Source organism: Centruroides sculpturatus, unplaced genomic scaffold (genome assembly GCF_000671375.1).
Source record: "Centruroides sculpturatus isolate CEXI.00-Female unplaced genomic scaffold, Cexi_2.0 scaffold36, whole genome shotgun sequence".
In the NCBI taxonomy this organism is placed as follows: Eukaryota; Metazoa; Arthropoda; class Arachnida; order Scorpiones; family Buthidae; genus Centruroides; species Centruroides sculpturatus.
In genome coordinates, this window is record NW_019384384.1 from 1,026,324 (window position 1) to 1,049,070 (window position 22,747).

Consider the following 22,747-nt stretch of genomic DNA (forward strand, 5'->3'; position numbering starts at 1 on the left):
ACAAAAATATAATGGGGATGTGTCCCTCTATCCCTTATGGATCGAGGCCTGTGGCAAGTTAGTAATTTTTCTTCAAATATCTATTATTAGCAAACAACTTTTCTGCTGAAAATGCTCAAAGATTTAACTTTTTCAAAATTAAAGCTGCATAAAAAAACATTTTCTATTAATTATTGTAATTTGGAATTTATAACAAATGAACAATCTTTTTCTTCTCGATTATTGTCTTCAGATAATAAGTTTTAGTTGGCCTCTCAAATTATAATTAAAACTATAAAATGCGGGCCATCTTGATAAACGTAGGTGCGGATTTCTACTAGATTAAAGGATTCGCAATTACATCTAATTATCTCGTTCAATCTATGTGGGCCTATTAATGATCCCTAATGGAATATCATAAAAAACATTATTTCCTCTTTCTATACAGACTGAAACAACCTTTTATCTATTATTTTCGTAATTTTTTTGAGGAGCCATTAAATTAATGTAGTAAAACCGTCACCCACCTTACCAACTGTGCTAACTGGGACTTTTGCAGAGGCGATATCATTTTATAGGGCTAAGTTAAAAGAAGATTAATGGCGAGATAAGAAGAGGTCAAACGTGACGAAAGAATTGAATAGACAAATTAAAACTGAATATTAGAAACAATTGAGGAAAGATGGAACCTATTCGCATATAAAGATATATGAAGTGTCAACTGAAATGTAAGCTAGAAAAATATACAGAAGAGCTTAATATCATTATAAATACTATAAAATAATTCTAATTTTACTTAAATATAAGTATCTTACAATTTTCTTCATTTATATAATCAAAGTTAATATCTATTCTTACGAAAATCTCAATAGTGAATTTTATCAAAATTACCTTTGCCAAGTAGTAGTAATAGCCTAAATCAATGTTTCTAAATGATAAACGCTGAAATCAACGTGAATAAAATGGAAATTTTCAATATTTTTTCAATCTATAATATATAATAATTGCTGTGATGTTGACATGTATGTAGATAACAATATCTCTAAGTCTGATGCGTGATTAAATAAAAACTTCAGAATACATGAAAATTGCGAATATTATATCTAATACTAGAATTTTTGCAATTTAAGATGCGTTTTATTTCAAGTGAAATACTTAGAGTGATAACTTTATAGCTTTATAGTTAAATTGCAACCGATCGTGTTAATGTATAAGTTCATCTTTGTGTTTGACCAGTTTGCTTGAAGTGATGCATGTTAGAAGCATGTGGAATGGAAAGATCCTTCACAGTTACCCCGTCAGTACCTCTTGGGTTCAGCGGACGAGGAAAAAAACAATCCATGTGGTAGCCATAGATAAGAACTACCGTACAAATTACTATGACATACGGCTCTTGTCAGGTCGAAGAAAACAATGGCCCCGACCTTGTGATCGTAGAAGCTCCACTTTTACTAAGTGACGTCACGACAACGAAATATGGCGTCTGCGACGAAATGACGGCAAATCTGTCATGTTATTTACTGAGAGTCGTTGTCGCTAAGCACCGAACGTCTGTCTTTTCCTCCCACCCAAATACTTTTTAAGTTTAAATGGTTTACCTATTTCTGTTCTCCACCACCTTCTTCTAACCAATATCACTCGATACTTGGGCTAAAATTAGAAATACTAAAACATCTTCAGTAGTCCCTAAAGAAACTGTGCATCTCTGAATAATTTATATCTTCCTTTGGATAAATTATTACATACTCTAATTTTAAATTAAAAATATTATTAGCTGTGATCACAACAGACCAACTTGATAATAAAAACATCATACGGAAAAGTTAAAATCAAGAAATATAAAAGTTAATTGAAGACTTCGTCCCTGTTATCAAAATTACTACCTGTATACAATGTGACATCTCATTGAAAATGCTACCTTCGACGTTAGTGAACTCATTCTGGCAATAAAGGAGTAATAAATTCATGTTTTCTAGCATTTTTATGGGCGATTTAATCTAAAATTGGCACGAATTCTTGTTTGACCCAATTATAATAAACTCACGTTTCACTATTTACCTCAGAAAATCTTATGGGTTGCTCTATACAGAGATATAACTCTGTAAGACCTAATTATTCCCCCCTTTTTTACTTGATTAACTGAAAGAAAAGTATTTATTTTAGGGTTATTAATACAAATTTTCTTTAATAATAGACTATTTTTGATACTACAAACTTCCTGTAAAGTCTTAAATGTATATGATAACATGTAAATGTTATCATATACATTTAAAACGTTAAAATTTGAAGAAAATGAAATTGTTTTAATAAATGTTTAAAAATTATTTATTGTGTATATCATTATTTTTAAATCTAACAATCAGTTATTTAATTTCTAATTATATAAATAATACTAGTCTGTTTTAAGAAATTTGCAGTAGAATAAACATTGAATAGTTACATATAAAATTGAAAACATCACAATTGGTTTAATAATTTGCTACTTATCCCTACTACTGAGTTATAAAGAAGTTATTTCATGACCTCATTATTAATAAGCTCTATTACTGAAAAATGCAATTTATAGCGTTTACGCCTACGTTCGTCGCTAGTAATAGGGAATAGGGAAAATGAATTTTACCCAAACACGAATGTCGTCTCCATTTATTATTTCTATCCCTGTTACTTTCAGGTAGAAGGGAAGAGAATACTATCAATTACGTTAGTGTTGCCAACTTGATTAATGGCGACAAAGACTTAATGCTATCGAGCGAATTATCTTTAGCGTTAGGTAAACGAGTTGTTCAATTTTTGCTTTTTATGATGTGCTTATACTTGTATATTTTCCATAATTAAGAATAATTTTAGATCTATGAAATAGCTAGCTTAAGAATGAGGATGGATGTAATTTCTTATCCGATTTGGATCCTATATTTCTATATAAATGTCATAGCTATTGTCCCGAATTTTTTAGAGCCAGTCTTCTTAGAGATATTGTTGTACAAAGTTTTTATTAAAAGATGAATAATTATTTAATTGCTGAACAATTGAAGGTAAAATGTTGATATTATTAGATAAATAACGTAAGATAAAATATGCAATTACCATTTTGGTCATGAGCGTATAAGGACACTTTGTTTAAGGGGATTTGCTTTCTTGAAATTTTACACAAATAAAAACACAAGTACCAATTTTTTATTTGCTTTGATAATTTGTTAACCTTTTTGCTTTGGCTTTGCCCAAGTTTTTTTTTCAGTTTTTCTTGAATTTTCGACCCCCTCTGCTCCCTTTCCCCAGCTCGTACGCCCACGAGTTTATTCACAACTCGTGTTTAATGTAAATTTGACAAAAATATATATTTATTTATTTATTTCAATAAATTAATTATTGTATCAAGTTCTTAGTGAATCAATTAAAAAAATAAATCTGAAAATTATTTTGTATTTACTCGATCGAATTTGTTTGATCGTAGAAGAAATGTAAAAATTCTGCTTGAAATATAATCTACAAAAATAGAATAATTGTAAAATAATGGTTGCTTTGTCCAACTATTTTTACTTCTTACACGACAGAGAAGGTTATAAATCTAATGTAAATAACCACGACAAAAGATCTAATATAATTTATATGGTTAAAAAATTGAATGGATGACCTTTCTGAAGTAAAAATGATGGGTTAACTAAACAACTCCACCTCTCTTCATGAAGGATATGTTAGGTGAGAAATTGGAACATCTGTCAAAGACTAGAAAGATTTCTAAGATTGTATCGAGGCAAATATCTATTAATGTCAAGTGAAAAATCAAAAGAATTAAAAGATATAAAATGTAATAAACTCGTTTGATTATTTTTCTGTGTGTAAAATTTTAAAATATTTTAATCAAAATATTCTACATCAGATTCAAATAAATTATATACAAGTTTTAACAATCGTAACATCTAATTATTATAATTTATACTTTACAGTGTATATGAATAATATGATAAATTTTCGTAATTTACAAATGCTAGACAAGAAATTTTCTTAAAAATAAATAGAAAATTCGTATAAGAAATACAAGGTTGAAAGAGTAGATAAAATTTCTGTATGACATTATCATCTTCCGTGATCTGTAGAATTCTCTTCGATAGCATCTGCAATGCCTAAGGTGCATCCTAAGAGTCACATTTCAGACTAGTTCGTATCGGCCCGGACTCTCGTCATAACGTGACCAAAAAGCATTTGTCGTTTGCAGAAGTCTAATTACTCACAATTTGGTCGATATAATTGTGGGTTGTTTGCGTCTAACATAAACACCAACAGTTGAATAGGCATACCACCCGTGTGTGTTTTTAGTAGCGATAATTGTATCTTCGGGCTCGAAACTTTTTTGTCAAATTCGTGCAGGTGAACTGCCTCCAGGACGTAATGAGATCTATAAATCGCTCCTATTCTTTTCTATAATATCGCATGTTTATTTTTAAATGAGAAACAGGTATTTGTTCTTTAAAAAAAAATAAATATTACACGAAAAATATTTTTAATATTCCCAACATTTTATATTTATTTAATAATTACGATAGATCTCACATATATATATATTATAATCATTTTTAAATGGATTTTTCAGGAATTTAGGAATCCAGGGAATAGATATATTGAGGAATCCCCAAGCGTACATGTTGGGTGCTCAACCACTCTGTACTCAGCTGAAAGGTCTATCTCGTGGCCAGACGAAGCTCTGCTATTTGTATCAGGACCACATGGCTCACGTAGGAAGGGGAGCGAGGCTTGGCATAAATGAATGTCAATGGCAGTTTCGTCATAGACGCTGGAATTGTTCCACGGTTGAAGATTCGAGTGTTTTCGGTCCAGTGCTCAATATACGTAAGTGAAAACTTTGCAATTTTCGGTATCTTCTTAAAATTATTTACATCTTCAGATTTTACCTTTTATTTTTAATTTATATTAATTTTGTTTCTTTTTACTAATGAATTACTATCATAAAATTTTATATCTTAATATTCGTTTGATTGTGTGTATATAAACAATCATCATCTTGATCAGATCATCCTTCTAATTAAATGTTTTCTTTATTGAGATTTACTTTATAAAATAAGAAAAAAAAATCTTATTTTAATTCTAAAATTTTTGTTAAATATAATTTTATAATTTGGATGTAAAATATTTAAACTTTTTATTGCCATTTGATAGCAATTTTATAATAATCGATTTATTGTTTACCTAAGCAAGTTAATTTTATATACTAAGCTTCCGATCTATTTTTAATAAAGGGGAAAAACGTAGACATTATTATTAGTTTTGACTTTATTTTTGTATTTTTTCCCTCAAAATGAGAAAATGGAATCGAAAGTTTACGTTGCGAACAGGAAGTTGTCACTTTTGGTGTCATAGCAATCAAATTGTCACTTAGCTAACTTGTCCTTCATCCTCGGCATGTCGTTAGTAAATACTTAATTGCTCAGCAACGTCAACAGAAGCATTCTCTTTTCGGTCTTGCAGAGCGTCCTTGATAATTATCAGACCACAGATGCAATAAACACAATGGAAATTGGTCATTTTAAAGTGAAACGCTAATAAATGTTCACCAGTGTTCTTAAACCTAACAATAAATGACACTACGCAGTTAAAAATATTCAAGACGTAATTAAATTTACTGATAAAATTTAGTTTTCTGCTTGTTTATCTTTAAACAAGTTGAAATATTAAATTAGTTACGGGTTATGCCCATTTTTCTACAAGTTTTCCCTCGCTGTACAGTCCGTGATCGATAGAATTCGTCTTATCGGCAGATTTACAAAAGATAATTTTTATTAATTAGAAAAGGAGACTACTAATTACGTCTGTTAAGATGAATCCGAGCTAATTATTGTTAACAAAATGGGAGGAGCTAAGCTAGGGCGTCACCGTGATTCACACTCCGAAATCTTAATTAATGGAGGCGGTCCTTTAAGCTTGATGATGTCACTCGTTTTGTGATTCATTCGAATCCAACGGAGCGTGCAGCAGCATGCAACAAGGGAATTTGTACACTTAGGTCAAAAAAGAGATTAAGACCAGATCAGATCGGCCACCTTTCCGTGCCCCATGCTGGATTTTGAATGTTGTAAGATTCCAACGTTGTTCGTAAGCTGATTGGTTCTCGCCTTTGTTCTGCATCTGATAAACGATATAACTGATTGGAATAGAACTTGTTTTCGAGATTAGAAGAAGGGTAGACCACCCGCCACGTTTTCTGTTGACGACCTGAAGCGTAACTCTAGCGTAACGCAATAAATTTTTATATCCAGACAACTTGTAGATTAGCAAAATTATTCAACTTTACAAAGATTACATTTGTGTTTGTTATTCGTGAGAACAATTCGATACGCGAGAAAAAATTAGATTTTAAATAGCATTTAAAAAAAATTAATTAAACTATTGCAACTGCTAGCATAAAATTAGGCTAAAGTAGATATCTTCGAGGGGAGTTTTTTTAATTTAAAAGCAAGAATTTATATTTTTATTAGTTCTTCCCCATTTCGAAAAATTATTTTTTAAAAAATGCTAGACATAAAAATTAGTGTCTGTTACTAAAAGTTTTATAAACTCAATGACTTTTCTTGTTTACTTTTTCCCCCCTTCGTTAATTAACCCATTTGATATTGAAAAAGGAAAGCACGTGTTATCGAAAATGACAACAAACATTAATGAATGATACCAATATATTCTGGTTTCTAATAATAGTTTTATCTACGCTTCTAAAAATATTTATCTACGTGATTTCTTTTGCCTTTTAAATCCTGACTTTAGACTTGCCATGTTTACAAGTCTATATTTCATATAGCCTATATTTTCTCAATACAAGTTCATAAGTTATTGTCGAAACACACTTCAAGTTCGATAAAAATAAAATTAAATAAATGATTTATTTAATTCAATTCATAAAAGATACATTCCAGAAGATTTAATTTAATATTGAGAATATAATTTTTGAGTCTATCTTAGTTTAAATAATTGTTATTCCTTGCTACTTATTGAATAATTGTTATTCCTTGCTATATATTGCCTGTTATTTTTTCTTTTATTCTAAATAATAAATGAAATTTTGTGTCTGTTAAATTGGAAAATAAAATTAAAACGTAGGAACATTTAAGTTAATTAGTTAATGTTGTTAAAGAGTTATTAACAATTATATTAATTAATTGAGTGCAATTTAGTAAACATTAGACTTTAGGAAACTAAATAGGAAATTATGATGAATTATACCACGTATATGTATTTAAATAGTATGCAGAATTTTTGTACGTTGTAATTCTTAAAAATTATAAACTATGTAGATGACATTTATTCCTTTCCCATTATAATTATTTGATGAAAGCTTCTATGTAGGAATAGGAATGTTCAATACATCAACAATTATAGCCTAAATATTCTATTATTTTAAGGTTTGTATGATGTTACATCGTGGTAAATGTGAGCAGTTGTGTACAAGGGATTTTATGGAAAATTCATTATTGATAGTCAAGCAATTCAAAAATTAATATTTCTTCGTTCTCCACTCGATCCGATTATTGTGCCACACTCAACGGGCAGATAACGTTTAAAAATCGTGATTCATATGTTCGTTGTTGGAGAATGACATATACCATACGTTAATAGAAATGTGATTTTTTTCGCATATTTATTTCCTTTTTTTTACGGTTATTCGTTAACTTATCTTTCATACGTGAAAAAATATATAACGAAAATTGAAAAAGATGTTGCTTTTATTGTTAAAAACTAATATCAAAATTGTCAAATTTCACGAAAAAATAGTTTGATGGATTAAATATATTATTTAATCGATCAAGTTATTTTAAATTAAGTTAAAATTCTAAGTAGCGTGGACAGAATGTTACAAAGTAAAAACAGATTTTATAATAAGAAAAAATTTTTATAGACCTCCTATATTTTGCAATGCGAACGTGATAGGTCGAATAACCTGATAGTAGCGAGTTGCTATGTCAACCGATGTCATCCACTAGAAACCAATGACGTGTCCAGTTTTGCTAATCAGTACAATTCATTGGTCTTGGTCAGAACTGGATATAAAAGCCAAAATAATCTGTTTTGTGTCGATAAATTAAAAGTTACAAAATTACAATTATTATTTATCAAATATTTCATTTGCTATATAATAATGATTACTTAAACTTATATAACTATTCTAACACTCTTTTTAATTTTAAAAATTTTATTTAAAAGTTATTTTAAAAAAGTATCAAATGTATGAATATTTATAAAATAAACAATTAATACAAATTTGATATCGCTTATTGTGCATTACACATTATCTTTAGATGCTGAATATGATGCTAAATGTTTAGAAATTACAAAATTTAAGATGTAATTTTTGTAATTTCTAAATAAATAAGTTTAGACGATAGTCTTTTTATATTAAACCGCTTACACATACAAAATGTTGTATGTCTAAAACTTGATTTAAATCTTAATAGCTCTTAAATAAGAAAAAGTAAGTTTACATGCATTTAATTTGTGTAATGATGAATATATGATTTTTTTTTTCATTAGAAAATATCACTTTGAAAATAAATTAATTTTATTTTTACTCAATGATATCTGAAAATGAATTAAAAACATTCAATCAGGTTGGAAACCATTCACGCAATAGAGCAATTAAAGAAATCATATTAAAAGAATATCTTTTCTAAATAAGGCAAGTTTTATAGGTCAGAAATGTGTCGTCCTTCACAGGTCATTCCTTGGGATCGAAGTCTATTTTTTTTTTTTTTTTTTTTAACAGTGTTACGTTGCTTCACCTAATGATGCGTAGACCTATGTTTAAACACTATTAGAGTCGAAAGGATAATCATGACACCTGCTATTTGTCATTGTGAGAAAGAACGGCTTTTAAATTTCGCCTGGACTGGATGTGTACAGAGCAACATATTGTTAATGACTTCTCCGCAGCTAACAACTTCATTTACTGTAATGCAATTTGCTTAATGAGTTCTTCGAATACAATTAAATAATATAAGTTAAAAAAAAAACGTGTCGTTTTAGTTTTCAAACAATTTTATGATGAACTCGAATATAATTACATTTATTAAAGCATTTAATTACGTTTCTAGTCACGAAATTATTTAATTATCTCTTCTGTTTATAATAATTTAATCGTCTACCTGATTCATGATACATTGAAAGTTAGAAAACGTTAATTTTATCTTAAAAATTCGCAGCAAGATTTGATTTACGAGTTATTACAGAAATGTAATAAATGTTAATTAATCTGTAATAATTTCCTTAGAATGTCAATTCGGTCTTTTTCCCTCGAAAATTAAAATATTATCATTAATTAGTAATTAAGAATTTCGTGTGGAAAAACTTTCTTACACAGGAAAATATAATTTCGCACTGGAATAATTTGATTAAAGAGGCAGAGAAGCGTTGCTTACACGCTTGGGCTGTTCCTCTTAATCGCAGATTGGAAGAATGCGATGTAAGCATTTTGCCTGAAGAGGAAGACGTTAACATTTTTCAAAAAATAAGTGAATTGTTCCAACGAGACTTTAATTTTCAACAAATATTTCAATTAAACCTTTTAGCTTTCATAATAAGCGTTCAATTCATAATTAATAAAATTTGAAACTTAGATAATTAGTTGGACTCGATACTTCTCTAATATTACCAGGTTAGATTTTTTTCTTCTCAAATAAATTTTTGAATGATTTTATATTATTTTTTGTTGAATATCTCTATTCATTGCATTTTATCAAGATCTATATAAATTTATATATAAGATTGTCATTTTTGTAAATTTATTAATCAGTATAATTATTAATGAATCATAAATTTAATTAGAAATTTAAAATGTATATTTTTTGCTGTTTTCAGGCTGTAATAAGAAAAATGCGAGTAACGTGTAAATGCCACGGAGTTTCTGGATCCTGTTCTTTAATTACCTGTTGGCAGCAATTGGCGTCTTTCAGAGAAGTGGGCGACCACTTGAAGGATAAGTACGATGGTGCTACAGAAGTGAAAATCAATCGAAGAGGGAAACTTCAGATTCGAAATCCTCGTTTCAATCTCCCCACGGCAGAAGATTTAGTGTACATGGACGAATCACCGGATTATTGTATTACTAACTTGACTACCGGTTCACACGGCACTCACGGTCGACTGTGCAATCGTACCTCACCGGCTACTGATGGATGTAACTTAATGTGTTGCGGACGCGGATATAATACTCATAAAGTTAGCCTGAAAGAAAGATGCAAGTGCAAATTCCATTGGTGCTGTTATGTGGAGTGCAAAACATGTGTTTATTCACTCGATACTCACACGTGTAAATAAATTGAAGGAAGGATGGTTTATAACCTACTTTCCTTTCCCGCAAATGAACTTAGGAGACTCTGATTGGTCGAAAACGATAAACGACCTCACCGTATTGAGCCTTCTTCCAGTTCCAAAGTCGGCAGATATCTGGGTTACTGCGTCAAAAGTGCCAAATGTAGATCTGTGGACCGATCGACGATGTGCATGCATGCAGTTGGATGGAGAAGGAACAGTATTTAAATTAGCTTGTAATTTTTGTACACAGCCGGGCATTGTTCCCTTCTTTTTCTGTACATGGTGATATATATTAGATTTTAAAAAATAGAGGTCTGATTTTTTTTTCTCAACTCCTATAGGGAGATTTTTGTTAGGTGATAGAAACACTATTAGGATGGGGACAACTGTAAATGGCTTCAATCGCAACGAATCCCAGATTTAATAATAAATTTTTCACAATTTTGAAGTTTATTTTAATGTATCTATACACTTTTATCCTTCAATTTGGCGATAAAAATCGAGGATTTGGATCTGCAATAGTCTTCGAATGAAACAAACGACATATACATATGAAGTTGTCGCCTCTCGTAATTCGATACGAGCTTTCACTTGACGCTAAACAATGATCACGTTTAAACGTATGATCATACTCAATACTCGAAGAAAGAAAAATCATCATTAAACAGTTGCTCAGTACAATCGAATGCTTGAGAACTCTGGTCTTCTATCGAGAGTAAAATCTTTGCTTCCAGAGGGAAAACAACGAAACTGTATAGAATTATTCGAAATTTAAACATTTATAAACAGACAATTACCAGGTGCAGACCTCTTCCTCCGAGTCCATCCTCCTAGAAGTCATTTTTGTATCACGTGAAATTCGTCATCGCTATTATTTATTTCTATGTATTATCACAATGTTTGAAATCAATTTAGCGATCAACCAACGACTAAGGACAAAGCCGCTTTTATCCAAACTCTGATATTGTATAGGCTACGGTAGAGGTCCTTTGTTTGTCGTGTCTCATTTTGGGTTACAGAATAAATAAATATTTACATTCTATGACATGTCTATTATCATTTGTAGTCCTGAGACCACATGCTGTCAACCAACAATTCAAACAAAATTATGAATAACCTTCTCAAACATATTATAAAAGAAATTCTATAATTCAATGATTGCTCTTACTAGTTTATAGAAATTTAGATATGTAAATGAAATACAGTTTTATGTTGCATATTACGTTTTTCATTCTATTCATAAGTATTGTATATTAAACTGATAAGAGAAAAATCCACAATAAGAATAATGAATATTTCCAGTTTGGAATATTAAAATACGCTTTTAGGTTTGAATTCAGTGTGTTATTTATTTAATACATTCAATTTAATTTTCAGTACCATTCGAAGTAAAACGTTAGTATACGTTATAATTCATTCACAGACAAGGTTTTAATATATATTCTACACGAAATTCAGTTTTTTTTTTTTTTTAAATAGAACTTTTAATTATCTTTATTTCATTCTATTATACATTACAACAGCGGATATATACGAAACACGAAGACAAAGAAAGAACTGGATTGTTAAATCAAATTTTAATTAAGTTCAAATTAAATAAGTCGATTGTTTTGTTAAAGATGTTGCGTGAAACTAAGTGAAAATCTAATGTAACATGAGATTTATAAACAGCAACTATTAGTCAGCAGCTCTGGTGATCTTCAGTTAATGTTAATGTACGAACAAGATCTCAAAGTTACGTGATAAAGAGGGATCATTAGCGATATAAAAGGGTTTTAACGTTGTATCGAACTCAAATTTAGAATTCGCTAGATTTTTTTTTCTTCAATTACAATAATTTAGACAACGTTTCACATCAGTTGTAAATGATATAGATCTAAGAATGATTTTCCCCCATCAATAAGTTAATAGTGATTATGCTTATATAAATAAAAAGCTAATTCGAGCGTTATCTTTGCCAATCTATGAATTAAATTAAGCTATAATAAATGATGATCAATCTGAAATACTTCAAATCTCGATATCACTCAATCACTTTTCTAGGCGCATTGTCTGCTATGTCAAAGTGGGTAACGCGAATACCTTTATCACATGCAAAAATTTAATAAGGTAATTAAAAATAATTGCTCAAATGGCAGGCAAATGACAAGTTCCGTAATGATGAATAATCTAACATCGTTTATTAGCAATTTAGTTGTTTAGTTATTACTTACTTTATATAGAAGGCAGTCAATGTAAAAAAAATGAACTTTTTATGACACACACACACACAAAGCTATTAGTTTTAATAAAGTTTGCAATCAAAATCTTTGATTTTCACTGTTTCGATCGAACAATCCATAACATTTAACTGTAATTATTTTCTATAAGAAAGAACATTATTTTATTTAATTTAAGATTTTAATTAAACATGAGCGAAAAAGTTTAATAAATATATCAAATTATTAGTTAGTTAATGATGAAATATGCGTTATTTCTTTTTAATTTCTAAAACAAATTCATAAAATGTTAAAACTAGAATCGATACCGAGGAAAATTTCTTAAAAGACACCACCCCATCCTTATAAATCCAAATAGAATATCCGTATATGTAAAATCAATGCATGTTTGCTGTTCCCTATACACTTCTAAACCCTTTGACTAATCTGAATCATATTTTTCAATTACACTCTAGGACCCTGAAAAAATACAAGCTCTGACGAAACATGACATTCCTCTCCTACCCAAAAATATAATTCAGATCCGTCAAAGAATTTAGAAGTGTATATGAACAGACAGACAGACATTCTCTTTTACATAGTGTATATGGTTTTTTAAATACTTTCGACAATAATAAGCAAGATTTTTTGTTAATTGTTAGAATCCTTTCGTATGCTATCAATAAATAATAATAATAATAATTATTATATTTTAAAAATAAATTATGCAATTCAAGTACAAAAATATAAGTTTTATAGAAAAATTATGGATGTAGTTACCAAACTCAATTGCATTTTAAGTAAAATTAACCTTTAAAAAAGTATTAAATAACAAATGTTCGTTACGATGAAAAAATTGTTTTTTTTTTTTTTAAATAAACTATTTAATTCTTTGAAATTTTCTTTAATACAGCTTACTGAAGTTATATTTGGTTAAGGTAAAAATGACTGTACAGTACGTTTAATCAAAATATAATAAACTCTGTGTTTTGTTTGTGATTTATTTTTATCATTTTCTCCAAACCCTTATTCACTTTTAGGCTGGTTCCTGAAAAAAAAAAACGTTAAATAGGGGTTCTAATGCAAGTAACAAAGTTCCATTGATTCAAGAAAACAAAGGAAAATGATCAATTGTAAATTAAATGATAAACAACAAAAACCACATAATGAAAAATACTACTAACTAAAAATAATTGTAAAATTTATCACTTAATAGTTAGAAATTAAACTTTATTAGTTATAATTTCTATAATTGTCGTTTTAATTAATGAAACTTCTAAATTTCATTTCCTTATTATGTTTCATGAACATATATAATTTAGTATCAAAAATAATATCTTATATAACAATTTTAAATATAATATCTGCTTCTAAATGATGATCAAATTTATAAATTTAAAGTAGTAAAAGCTATTAATTAAAAATAACTAAATTTATTAATAAAACTGAAATTTTTAAAAATATTTTCACAAATACCAGCAACAAATAAACTTCTGACAATAAATAAAAACAGAATATGAATTTATCAAAAATTATTTATTTATTTATCTTTACAAATAAGCAGAAAAGTCCCGAAGGACACAAAATTAAAAAAAAAAAATGAAATTTCAGATTCATAAAACTTATAAAAATCGATTTAAAAATTGTATTTTTAANAAAAATTAAGTAGAAACTTCTGTTACCTTTTGAGGCTTTATGTTATATGTAGGAAGCCTTATATTAAATTATACTAAGCAAATCTTACTTTTGTTAGATTATGCTAGCCTTACTTCTTGTTTGTATTTTAAGCATGTACTGTACAGTACTTCTTTATGTTAATGTATACAAACTTTAAGTCTTATGTACAGTACGTTATACTGTACTGTACATACTTAGTATATGGTATTGTACGTAAGATTATAATATATAAGCTTAGACCTATATACAATATACTAAATACCTGTATATGGTTATATACGGTGTAAGGCTACAATAAAGTATGCTAATATTTGTATAGATAAAGTAAAATGTAAGTTATAATACAATAAAGTATGCTTAACATGATTACATAAAGTATAAGGCTTATAGTAACTGATACCAATTCTTAACTGACATTATACTATGTATACTAATTTTCCATTAACATTATTCTAAAATTTTATATAATTAGCAACAGCGACATAAAAAAACTTAAGGCTTATAGTAACTGATACCAATTCTTAACTGACATTATACTATGTATACTAATTTTCCATTAACATTATTTTAAAATTTTATATAATTAGCAATTTTGTAAGCGTACATTTGAAATAAAAAATTCATTTCTAATTATAAGTTATATTGTTTGAACAAATTAAAACGATTAAATTTGCATAGAATTTTTGTGTTGAAACAACTTCGCATAAATGTTTTTAATTCATAATGTTTGTATTTGTTTAAACATTTAATAATGTAAGTAGTAGAAATTTCGACTTCAAAAAAACAATAGCTATTGTTCTGTCTAAGAAAGAAAGCTGTCAACAACTTCACAAGTTCAACAAAAGACTTTTTCATAACCTATTTCGTCATTTTTAATGATGATGATGGGAAAATATCCATTACTTAAAAATAAATTAGTAAATAATAACTATTTGCAAATTCGTAAAAAAAAAAAAAAAGTTTAATTTTGATTCAAACTTTTTCCCTCCTCTCCTTTAAATCTAAATTGGCATTATATTGTTAGGAATTAGCATAAGATTTGCTTGAGAGAACGAATCACACTATGAAGATAGATATACAGGATTTATTAATTCTGGAGTATTCCCTTTCTTTGCATTAATCCTGTATGATTCGTTCTCTGAAGCAAATCTTAAGCTAACTCCTAACAATTAAAAACGAGAACAAGAAACAGTCGAGTGAAAATGGCATTATATTATTTGTGATTTTCTTTTATTCATATTTAATAATAGCATAAAGATTTTGAAGAAATCTAATAAGTCTGTAACTTTTTTGTGAAATTGTGAATAAAGAATGATCATAATGCATAGTGCAAGTCAAAGGAATGAATTTATTGTAGTATCATAGAAAAGAGCACTTAAATGTGAAACATTAGTTACGCTATAATTCGTTTTTAATTTTATTCCATTTGTAATTTATGCTTGAAGAAATCTTGAAGGCGAAAAAATATTTTTTTTTTCTTTCTTTTCAGCTTTATTAGTGAAATTTCTTTTTAAAAAGTTCGTTAACGTTGAATTTTGTGTCCTTTTTTTTAAAAATTTGGCTATTTTATAATTGATATAAACTAAGAAAAAATATTCAAAAATTATCAAAAAGCAAGACTCAATTTTGGGAGTTAAAATTAAATTTGATATTAGATAATGATTTTCTCCAATGTCGAAATAATTTATTCTATTATTGAAACAAAACTCAATAAGTGCATAAATTGAATACAACTGCAATTAATAAAACCGATTCTTGTCAATTTATTATTATTTATTTTCAATACTTACGACAATACTACAAGTTTATAAAGACATGCAGTGTGTCGGTTTGTACACTTATTAAAATTGTTACTACTATTCTTTTTACTAAAATTTTAAAATTATTTATTGCACAGTCTCTTTTTTTTAGTAGAAAAATATTTACTTTGGTGTGTGTGTAATGTTAAATATGAAAATTTTAGGAAAATAGTCTCCTATTCTTAAAAACATCGATATTTTCTGAGACTTTTCGTATTTGCAAGTAAAACTAAAAGTTTTCATTAAAGAAAGCATTAGTTTTTAATTTTTATTGGACATGCAAATAGTATAGATCTGATTTGTTTATTTCAAACTTCCTAATTTTAGATTGAAAATTTTTCTGCTTTCTCGTAAAGAAGGGAGAAAACTAGCATTAATTTATAATGGTTAATCTTGAAAATTTTTTCCGTGATTTTTCGAATTTCGAGGTTTTTTATAATACGATTTAAAATAACTTATTCAGTTTTATCACATTTAAATACTTTTTAAAACAGTACAAGTCAAGATTTTTTGCATTCTTTTCTACAATTGTTTCAACAAAATTGCAATCTAAGTTTAAATGCCAATACTAAAACCAAAGCTTACTAATTTGTAACATGCTTATTATTACATACAATAACTCGTGTGTATTTCTTTTGTACTGTTGCTTATTCTTTAATTACTTTTTCATTGTATTTTTGGACATCATTATTTTTTGGTACTATTGTTTCTTTCATTGCCATTATTCGAAAGATACTGTGACTATTATTTCTTTTAAAATAATTAGGATTTTTTTTGTATTTCTTGGAAATATATTTTATAATTTAAAAAAAACCAGAGATAATTATTCGAATGCATTTTATGTAATATGTTTTGAAATTGAGAAACTTTACATGCTACATCTTTGTATATATATTCTTTTACTGTGATTTTATTTGATCTATAATGTTATAATGTCAATTACAAAAATCCTTTTTTCTGAAAAACTTTTATGCAATATAAAAGTTCCATTTTTTAGGAACGTATTTATTTATTTTTGAACAGAAATCCTCCGAACAACGGCCTAAGTGGATGTTGTTCAGAAATTTGACTGCGTATATGTTGTTATAAATTTACATGTATCAATATATATTATAGAAACACGTAATGGTATTTATATAATAGCTAAATGAATAAAAATTATTCCTTTCAGATAAAAAAAATTAATTTACATTAATTATAACAAGTAACGCGCTTGAAGCTACTACAAGAAAGTTTGTTAGAAAATAGGAAACTCTGAAAAAACATAAATCTAATTAAATTTAATTTGCAAGCAAGATAAATTAACAAACAAATCATCATCATAAAATACTTATAGCAATTAATTTAAAATCGAGAGCCTGATTAAAATAATAAAATTTAATTTTCATTTATAGAAGAGAATCGGATACAGTAGTTATATAGATTTACTCTTATTTGATTCAGGATGCAAGCTTATTATCCCACATAGGACATGTTTATGACTCAGAAGCAATTAATCATCGAGAATAAGACAACCAGGCTGAGATGCGTAAAATTTTATTTCGCAAGCCAGTCACGAAACTTGCCTTCCTCTAAACGGAATCTAGACTTAGGGAAGAGCAGAGAAAGTGGTCCATAAAGTAGGAGTTCGTGATATTCGGTCGTAGAGAGACCAACGCTGTATCGATGTCTCATTAGTCACGACCGACCACTCTGTGCGTCGTTATTCTAGAGCAGGCGATATCCTAATTACAAATAGAGTTTTACGGTGAAGTGGCCTTCGGTAACTAATGACGTCGTTACACTGTCGAATGACTCACTTGCCATGTCATTGGTCACAGTAACACACAGATATGGATGAAAAACTGATTACTTAAATTTTTGAAATTCTATTGATGATTTTGAATATGATCTTATAAAACAAATTCTTAAAATTAGGTAATTTGCAAGAATTATTTATATTTAATTTCTTTTTGTTATATACGATTCTTTAGATGAATGTTTTTCTAGTCTATTTATATTCTGTACATATCACATAATTTCGGGATAGAATCGTATTAAAGACGAGATTTAATTTTAGGATCCACGCCTAAAATAACGTTGCATTAATTAATATTTTAGTGATTTATATAAATATTTTAACTTTTTAAAATATTTTCAGGACAATATAAAAATACTGTAAGTGGTTAAAACACTCAAATTTTCCATATTAAAATTAATCTCGTTATNTTTAAAAAATTTCTAGATATTTTGTGTTTTAAATATATGATTGACCTTAAAAACATTAATCTAGTTGCTCGTGTCTTGAAACAATAACTAATTTTTTTTTCTAACATATCTTAAAGAATTAATAATGATAAATATTTTTCAGCCAGCAGAGAAGCTGCCTTTACTCACGCCGTTGCTACTGCAGGTGTGGTTCATGCTATCGCTCGAGCATGTAGAGATGGCCAATTATCCAATTGTGGTTGCAGTCGAGCTCAAAGGCCCAAGAATTTGCATCGAGACTGGATTTGGGGAGGTTGCGGAGACAACATTGAGTATGGATATCGCTTTACAGAGGGATTCGTAGACGTTAGAGAGCGAGAGAACAATCATCCACGAGGTTCTAAAGAACAGGGAAGAAAACTTATGAATTTACATAATAATGAAGCAGGAAGAAGAGTGAGTCTCTTGCTACAATAATGTTTGATAATTATTTAAGAATTTATTGTTGTAAATACATAGTGACTATTTTATTTATTCATTTATTTTTATTTTATTTCCATAACCATATTGAAAAATTAACACTTTGGTAGAGTAGAATTTAAGAAAAATATTAGTCGATCTCGTTTATTTATTTTTATACACTATTTGTGCAAAACAATAATTTATATCTTTTTTTAATCTCTGATTTTTACTTTTTCTTCTTAAAAAAAGATTAATTAAATATTAGTCCCCGTACCTTAAAAAAATTTATTAATAAAAAGTTTTTTATTGCTGACACCAATTCGAGTCAAGATAGAAAAAACTTATATTTTCATTAAAGATGAAACCATTTTGATTAAGAGCCTGGAGGTGTGCGGTTTTAAAAGTAGACAACATCCTATTTTGAAGTCTAGTTTAAGTTAGCAGAGAGACTGTTGGCGAAGCGCAATAAACCATTTAACTTCACTCAAGCGTTTGGTGGTTGCTGCTTCCTTTCCTGTAGGGCGCAATAGGACCGCGGGTCTCGACTTTCTCGCGAATTTGAAGTGCCCGACGGTCATTCACTCTGCTGACGGTAAATAGCGACAAATAATCCAGCTAACAACAGCACCTGGGAACTGGAGACATAGAAACAGCACGAGCGAGGAGATAGGGATCCCGTCCATTGAGAGGGACACGTCCCTTGTTGTACATGACATAAAACAGGATCCCGCTTGTTGGTTGGATACGCTCTGCTGAATAGGAGAGACATTCTCTCCACTTTCGACACATGGTCACAGTTGTAAGCCTGGGGGGGTTTGTCTTTGTCGGTCCGGATCGTAACATCTCTCTTTAGCTAACATTGTCTCCGTTTTGCTGTCGTTCGACTAAGATGAGAGTGCTCTTCTCATCGCGATAACGCCTATCGTATTCGGAAATAACTCTACTAACCAAATGTTAATGGATATGATTGTCTAGCTTTTTCAGGAGGTAAATCTTAAGCTATTTAAAAAACATACAGTACTTCACATACTATGGCTTATACATTCCTTTTTAAATCCAGGCTACACTTAGACAGAATAGTTTTAAACTTATTAATTCAAATGCCTGTATGTCCTTATTTTCTACCAGTGAAATACGTCCTATTAATAAGCTTAGTCCTCGTAGTCAAATATTCAACAAATTGTAGTTTTAAACTTGTCTATACTGTATTTAATAGCGATATTATTGATTTGTATCTTTTTATCAGTTTAAACTGAGTTATTCCTTTATCTACGTAATCTAAATCTTATGTAATTCATTAAATTAATATTTAACATTACACAAACAGAAAAATTAGTATGAAAATGTTGAATATACAACAAACTTTAGCTTCAATTTTCTTTTCTTTTTTAAGCCATTTCATTGTTTAAAAAAAATATTATTTATTTTAAACTGTATTACTCAACATAAAAAATGACTTATTATTTGATAATTTATAACTACTAACAAATAATAATTTCAATTATGTTTGCTTATACATACTTCAAATAAAACAGAATGAAATCTTGGTTGATTGTGTTGATAGAGTAGGCTCTAACTTTACAAGAATATGAAAAATAAAGAAAATATTCCTGGAATCAAGCCATTTTTATTGATTTATTGATATTTATTTAAACTTAAAAAGAAAAAGAAATGAGAAAAATTCTAGTTATTTGTTTTAAATGACACAATAGTCTACATTTTAATTGACCACATAGCAATTTATTTATTCAAAATGATTTCAGTATCTGTTAGCAGGTTCATTATACTCTTTAATAGTCTTCTTTTCTATAATAAAGTTCTAATTTACTGAAAAAAACTTGTATTTCATACTGACGATTAAAAATAAGCAATTTTAGTTAATATAAATAATAATAAATATTGAAAAGTTTAACCTTCATAAAACTAGACTTATGATAAAGACAAGAAACAAAAAATTTATGAACAGTGTTAAATTACTGTAGTTAAACTTGACAGATTTGACTTACTTTTTTAGAAAAGATTCTTGAAAAATTCCATGGTAATTTCAATATTTAAGAAATTTTAAACGAAAAATTTAATATAGCTACTGTGAAATAATAATTATTTGCTAAATATATAACACACATACAGAACAGTTACAAATTTAAAAAATTAATTATTAAAAAAATAAATTTGCATACCCATTCATATCGTGATATTCATACGAAGATACAGAACCCCATTTAATAGATGAAGAAATTAAGTTTCCTAGTTGAAAAAAGAAAATTTAAATAAATAAATAATTGGAATTATATGATTTATTACTGTCAATAAACATTATTTTTCTATTTATCTGCATATTTATCCAATTTTTGACATCAAACATTAATTCTCCTTAGGTAAAAGAAAGGGGGAAATTAAATTTTACATTGAACAGAAGTAAAAATATTGGATTTATCTCTATCTTTATCTCTAATATTGGATTTAGCTCCATCTTAAAAATAATATAATAATGCATTTTACTGTTCAAAACAAGTTAAGTTCATTTAAGTGTCATATTCTATTAGTACTATCCTCATTATTATTTAATTGAAAATTAAAGGTAAACTGAATTTAAATGAAAATCCATTTCTTAATTATCCAAGATATTAATCATTTAATGAAATTTTTAAAATAAATCTAATATTTAAAATAATTATTAGACTTCAGGTATAATTAATAAAACTCTTGAATAGTTGATATTATTCAAATTATTTTCCTAAAATTCGATAATTCTAATACAGTATTGTAAATATATTTGAGTGAAATTTCAATAATTAAAATAATTTTATTAATTTTTAATTATACTCACCCATTGAAGAATTTACGGAAAAGATTCCGCAGATGAAATTATGCGTTGCCAAATTACAGATGTGTTTACAAATTATGATTCGAAGATTACATCTTTTAAATTAATGAGAAAATTGCAAAAATTAATTCATAAATTGTGAGAATGAAAATTTATAAAGCTATAATAGTATTTAAATAAGGAAGTAATTTAGTCATTGTAATGGTTAACTGACTTTCGGACCACAATATAATCTATATAAAGTGATCCGAAAGTCAATTAACCATTGTAATGACTAAATTACTACCTTATTTAATACTCAGTTATAAAGATTAAAATTATTATTGATAAAATCAGATTATATCATTCAAAAACTATTAAAGTTTAGAAAATATAATTTGTGTGTAACTATTCGTGTGTATAACTAAATATAATTTGTGTGTCAAACGATTTGTGTGTAAATACACAGTACGGTGTGTGATATAAATTATTTATTTTGAGAAAAAAATCAATGATATAATAATTATTCATGATAAACTGTGTTGCAACAGAGACAGTTTGTTATACTCTTATGTTCGTTCATATGAAGGAAAAAGTATGGAATTAATTCTTGAATTATTATTATTAGTTATGGTGTCAGTGGTATTCAGAAATTTTTTGTTGTTGATTTAGGTATCATTTCACAGTATCTACTTTTTAGGCCGAGATGATTAAGGCGTCAGCCTACATCTTTGGAGGATCCGGGATCGAATCCGGGTGATCAACCCCAGTAATTTTTCGTGTGTGGTCTGTCTCGGATATGTTTGGCTCCTCACCACCCAGCGTTCCCATTGTGGGCCTGGCCGTACCCACAATGGATATGATATAAAAAGGCCTTCTTAGTGTCCACAGAGCGAGAAGAGTGTCAAAAATAATGGAAAAAAGTATCTACTTTTGAAAACCGAGAAACATTTTTCCCTGGTATTTAGCTGCGGAGAATAGAAATGATGTAATTAACTTAAAATTTATATGTTTTATTAACCAAAATCTTGGACATCTGTACTTCAGACCATTACAATTTTCACGCATAAATGGAAGAAACAACACTTTGAAAGATTCATACAATTCAGAATTACCAGTACGTTTAACAATTTCTATGGGAGTCAAAACAGATAGAAAACTTAATTTCTTACTTTATTAAATGGACAAGTCATGGTCGTGTTTATATCTTCGGATGAGTATCCAAATATCAATGGGTATGCAAATTTATTATAATTTAATCTAAGAAAGTAATGCAAAATTTGAAACATTGGTTAATGCCCTTGTATAATATACTATTTCATTTACAT

At 28.2% G+C, this 22,747-nt stretch overlaps 1 protein-coding gene across 4 annotated transcripts in view; it reads left to right on the top strand.

Annotated features, from left to right (window-relative positions):
- LOC111618001 (protein Wnt-5b-like) overlaps positions 1-22,747 on the top strand; it is a 242,587-nt gene that overhangs the window by 212,380 nt on the left and 7,460 nt on the right. For all 4 annotated transcript variants that reach the window (XM_023359417.1, XM_023359415.1, XM_023359416.1 and 1 more), the window contains 2 exons: positions 4,568-4,824; positions 18,315-18,607. In XM_023359417.1, coding sequence (XP_023215185.1) covers positions 4,568-4,824; positions 18,315-18,607 — 550 coding nt within the window. The remainder of the gene's footprint in view (positions 1-4,567; positions 4,825-18,314; positions 18,608-22,747) is intronic.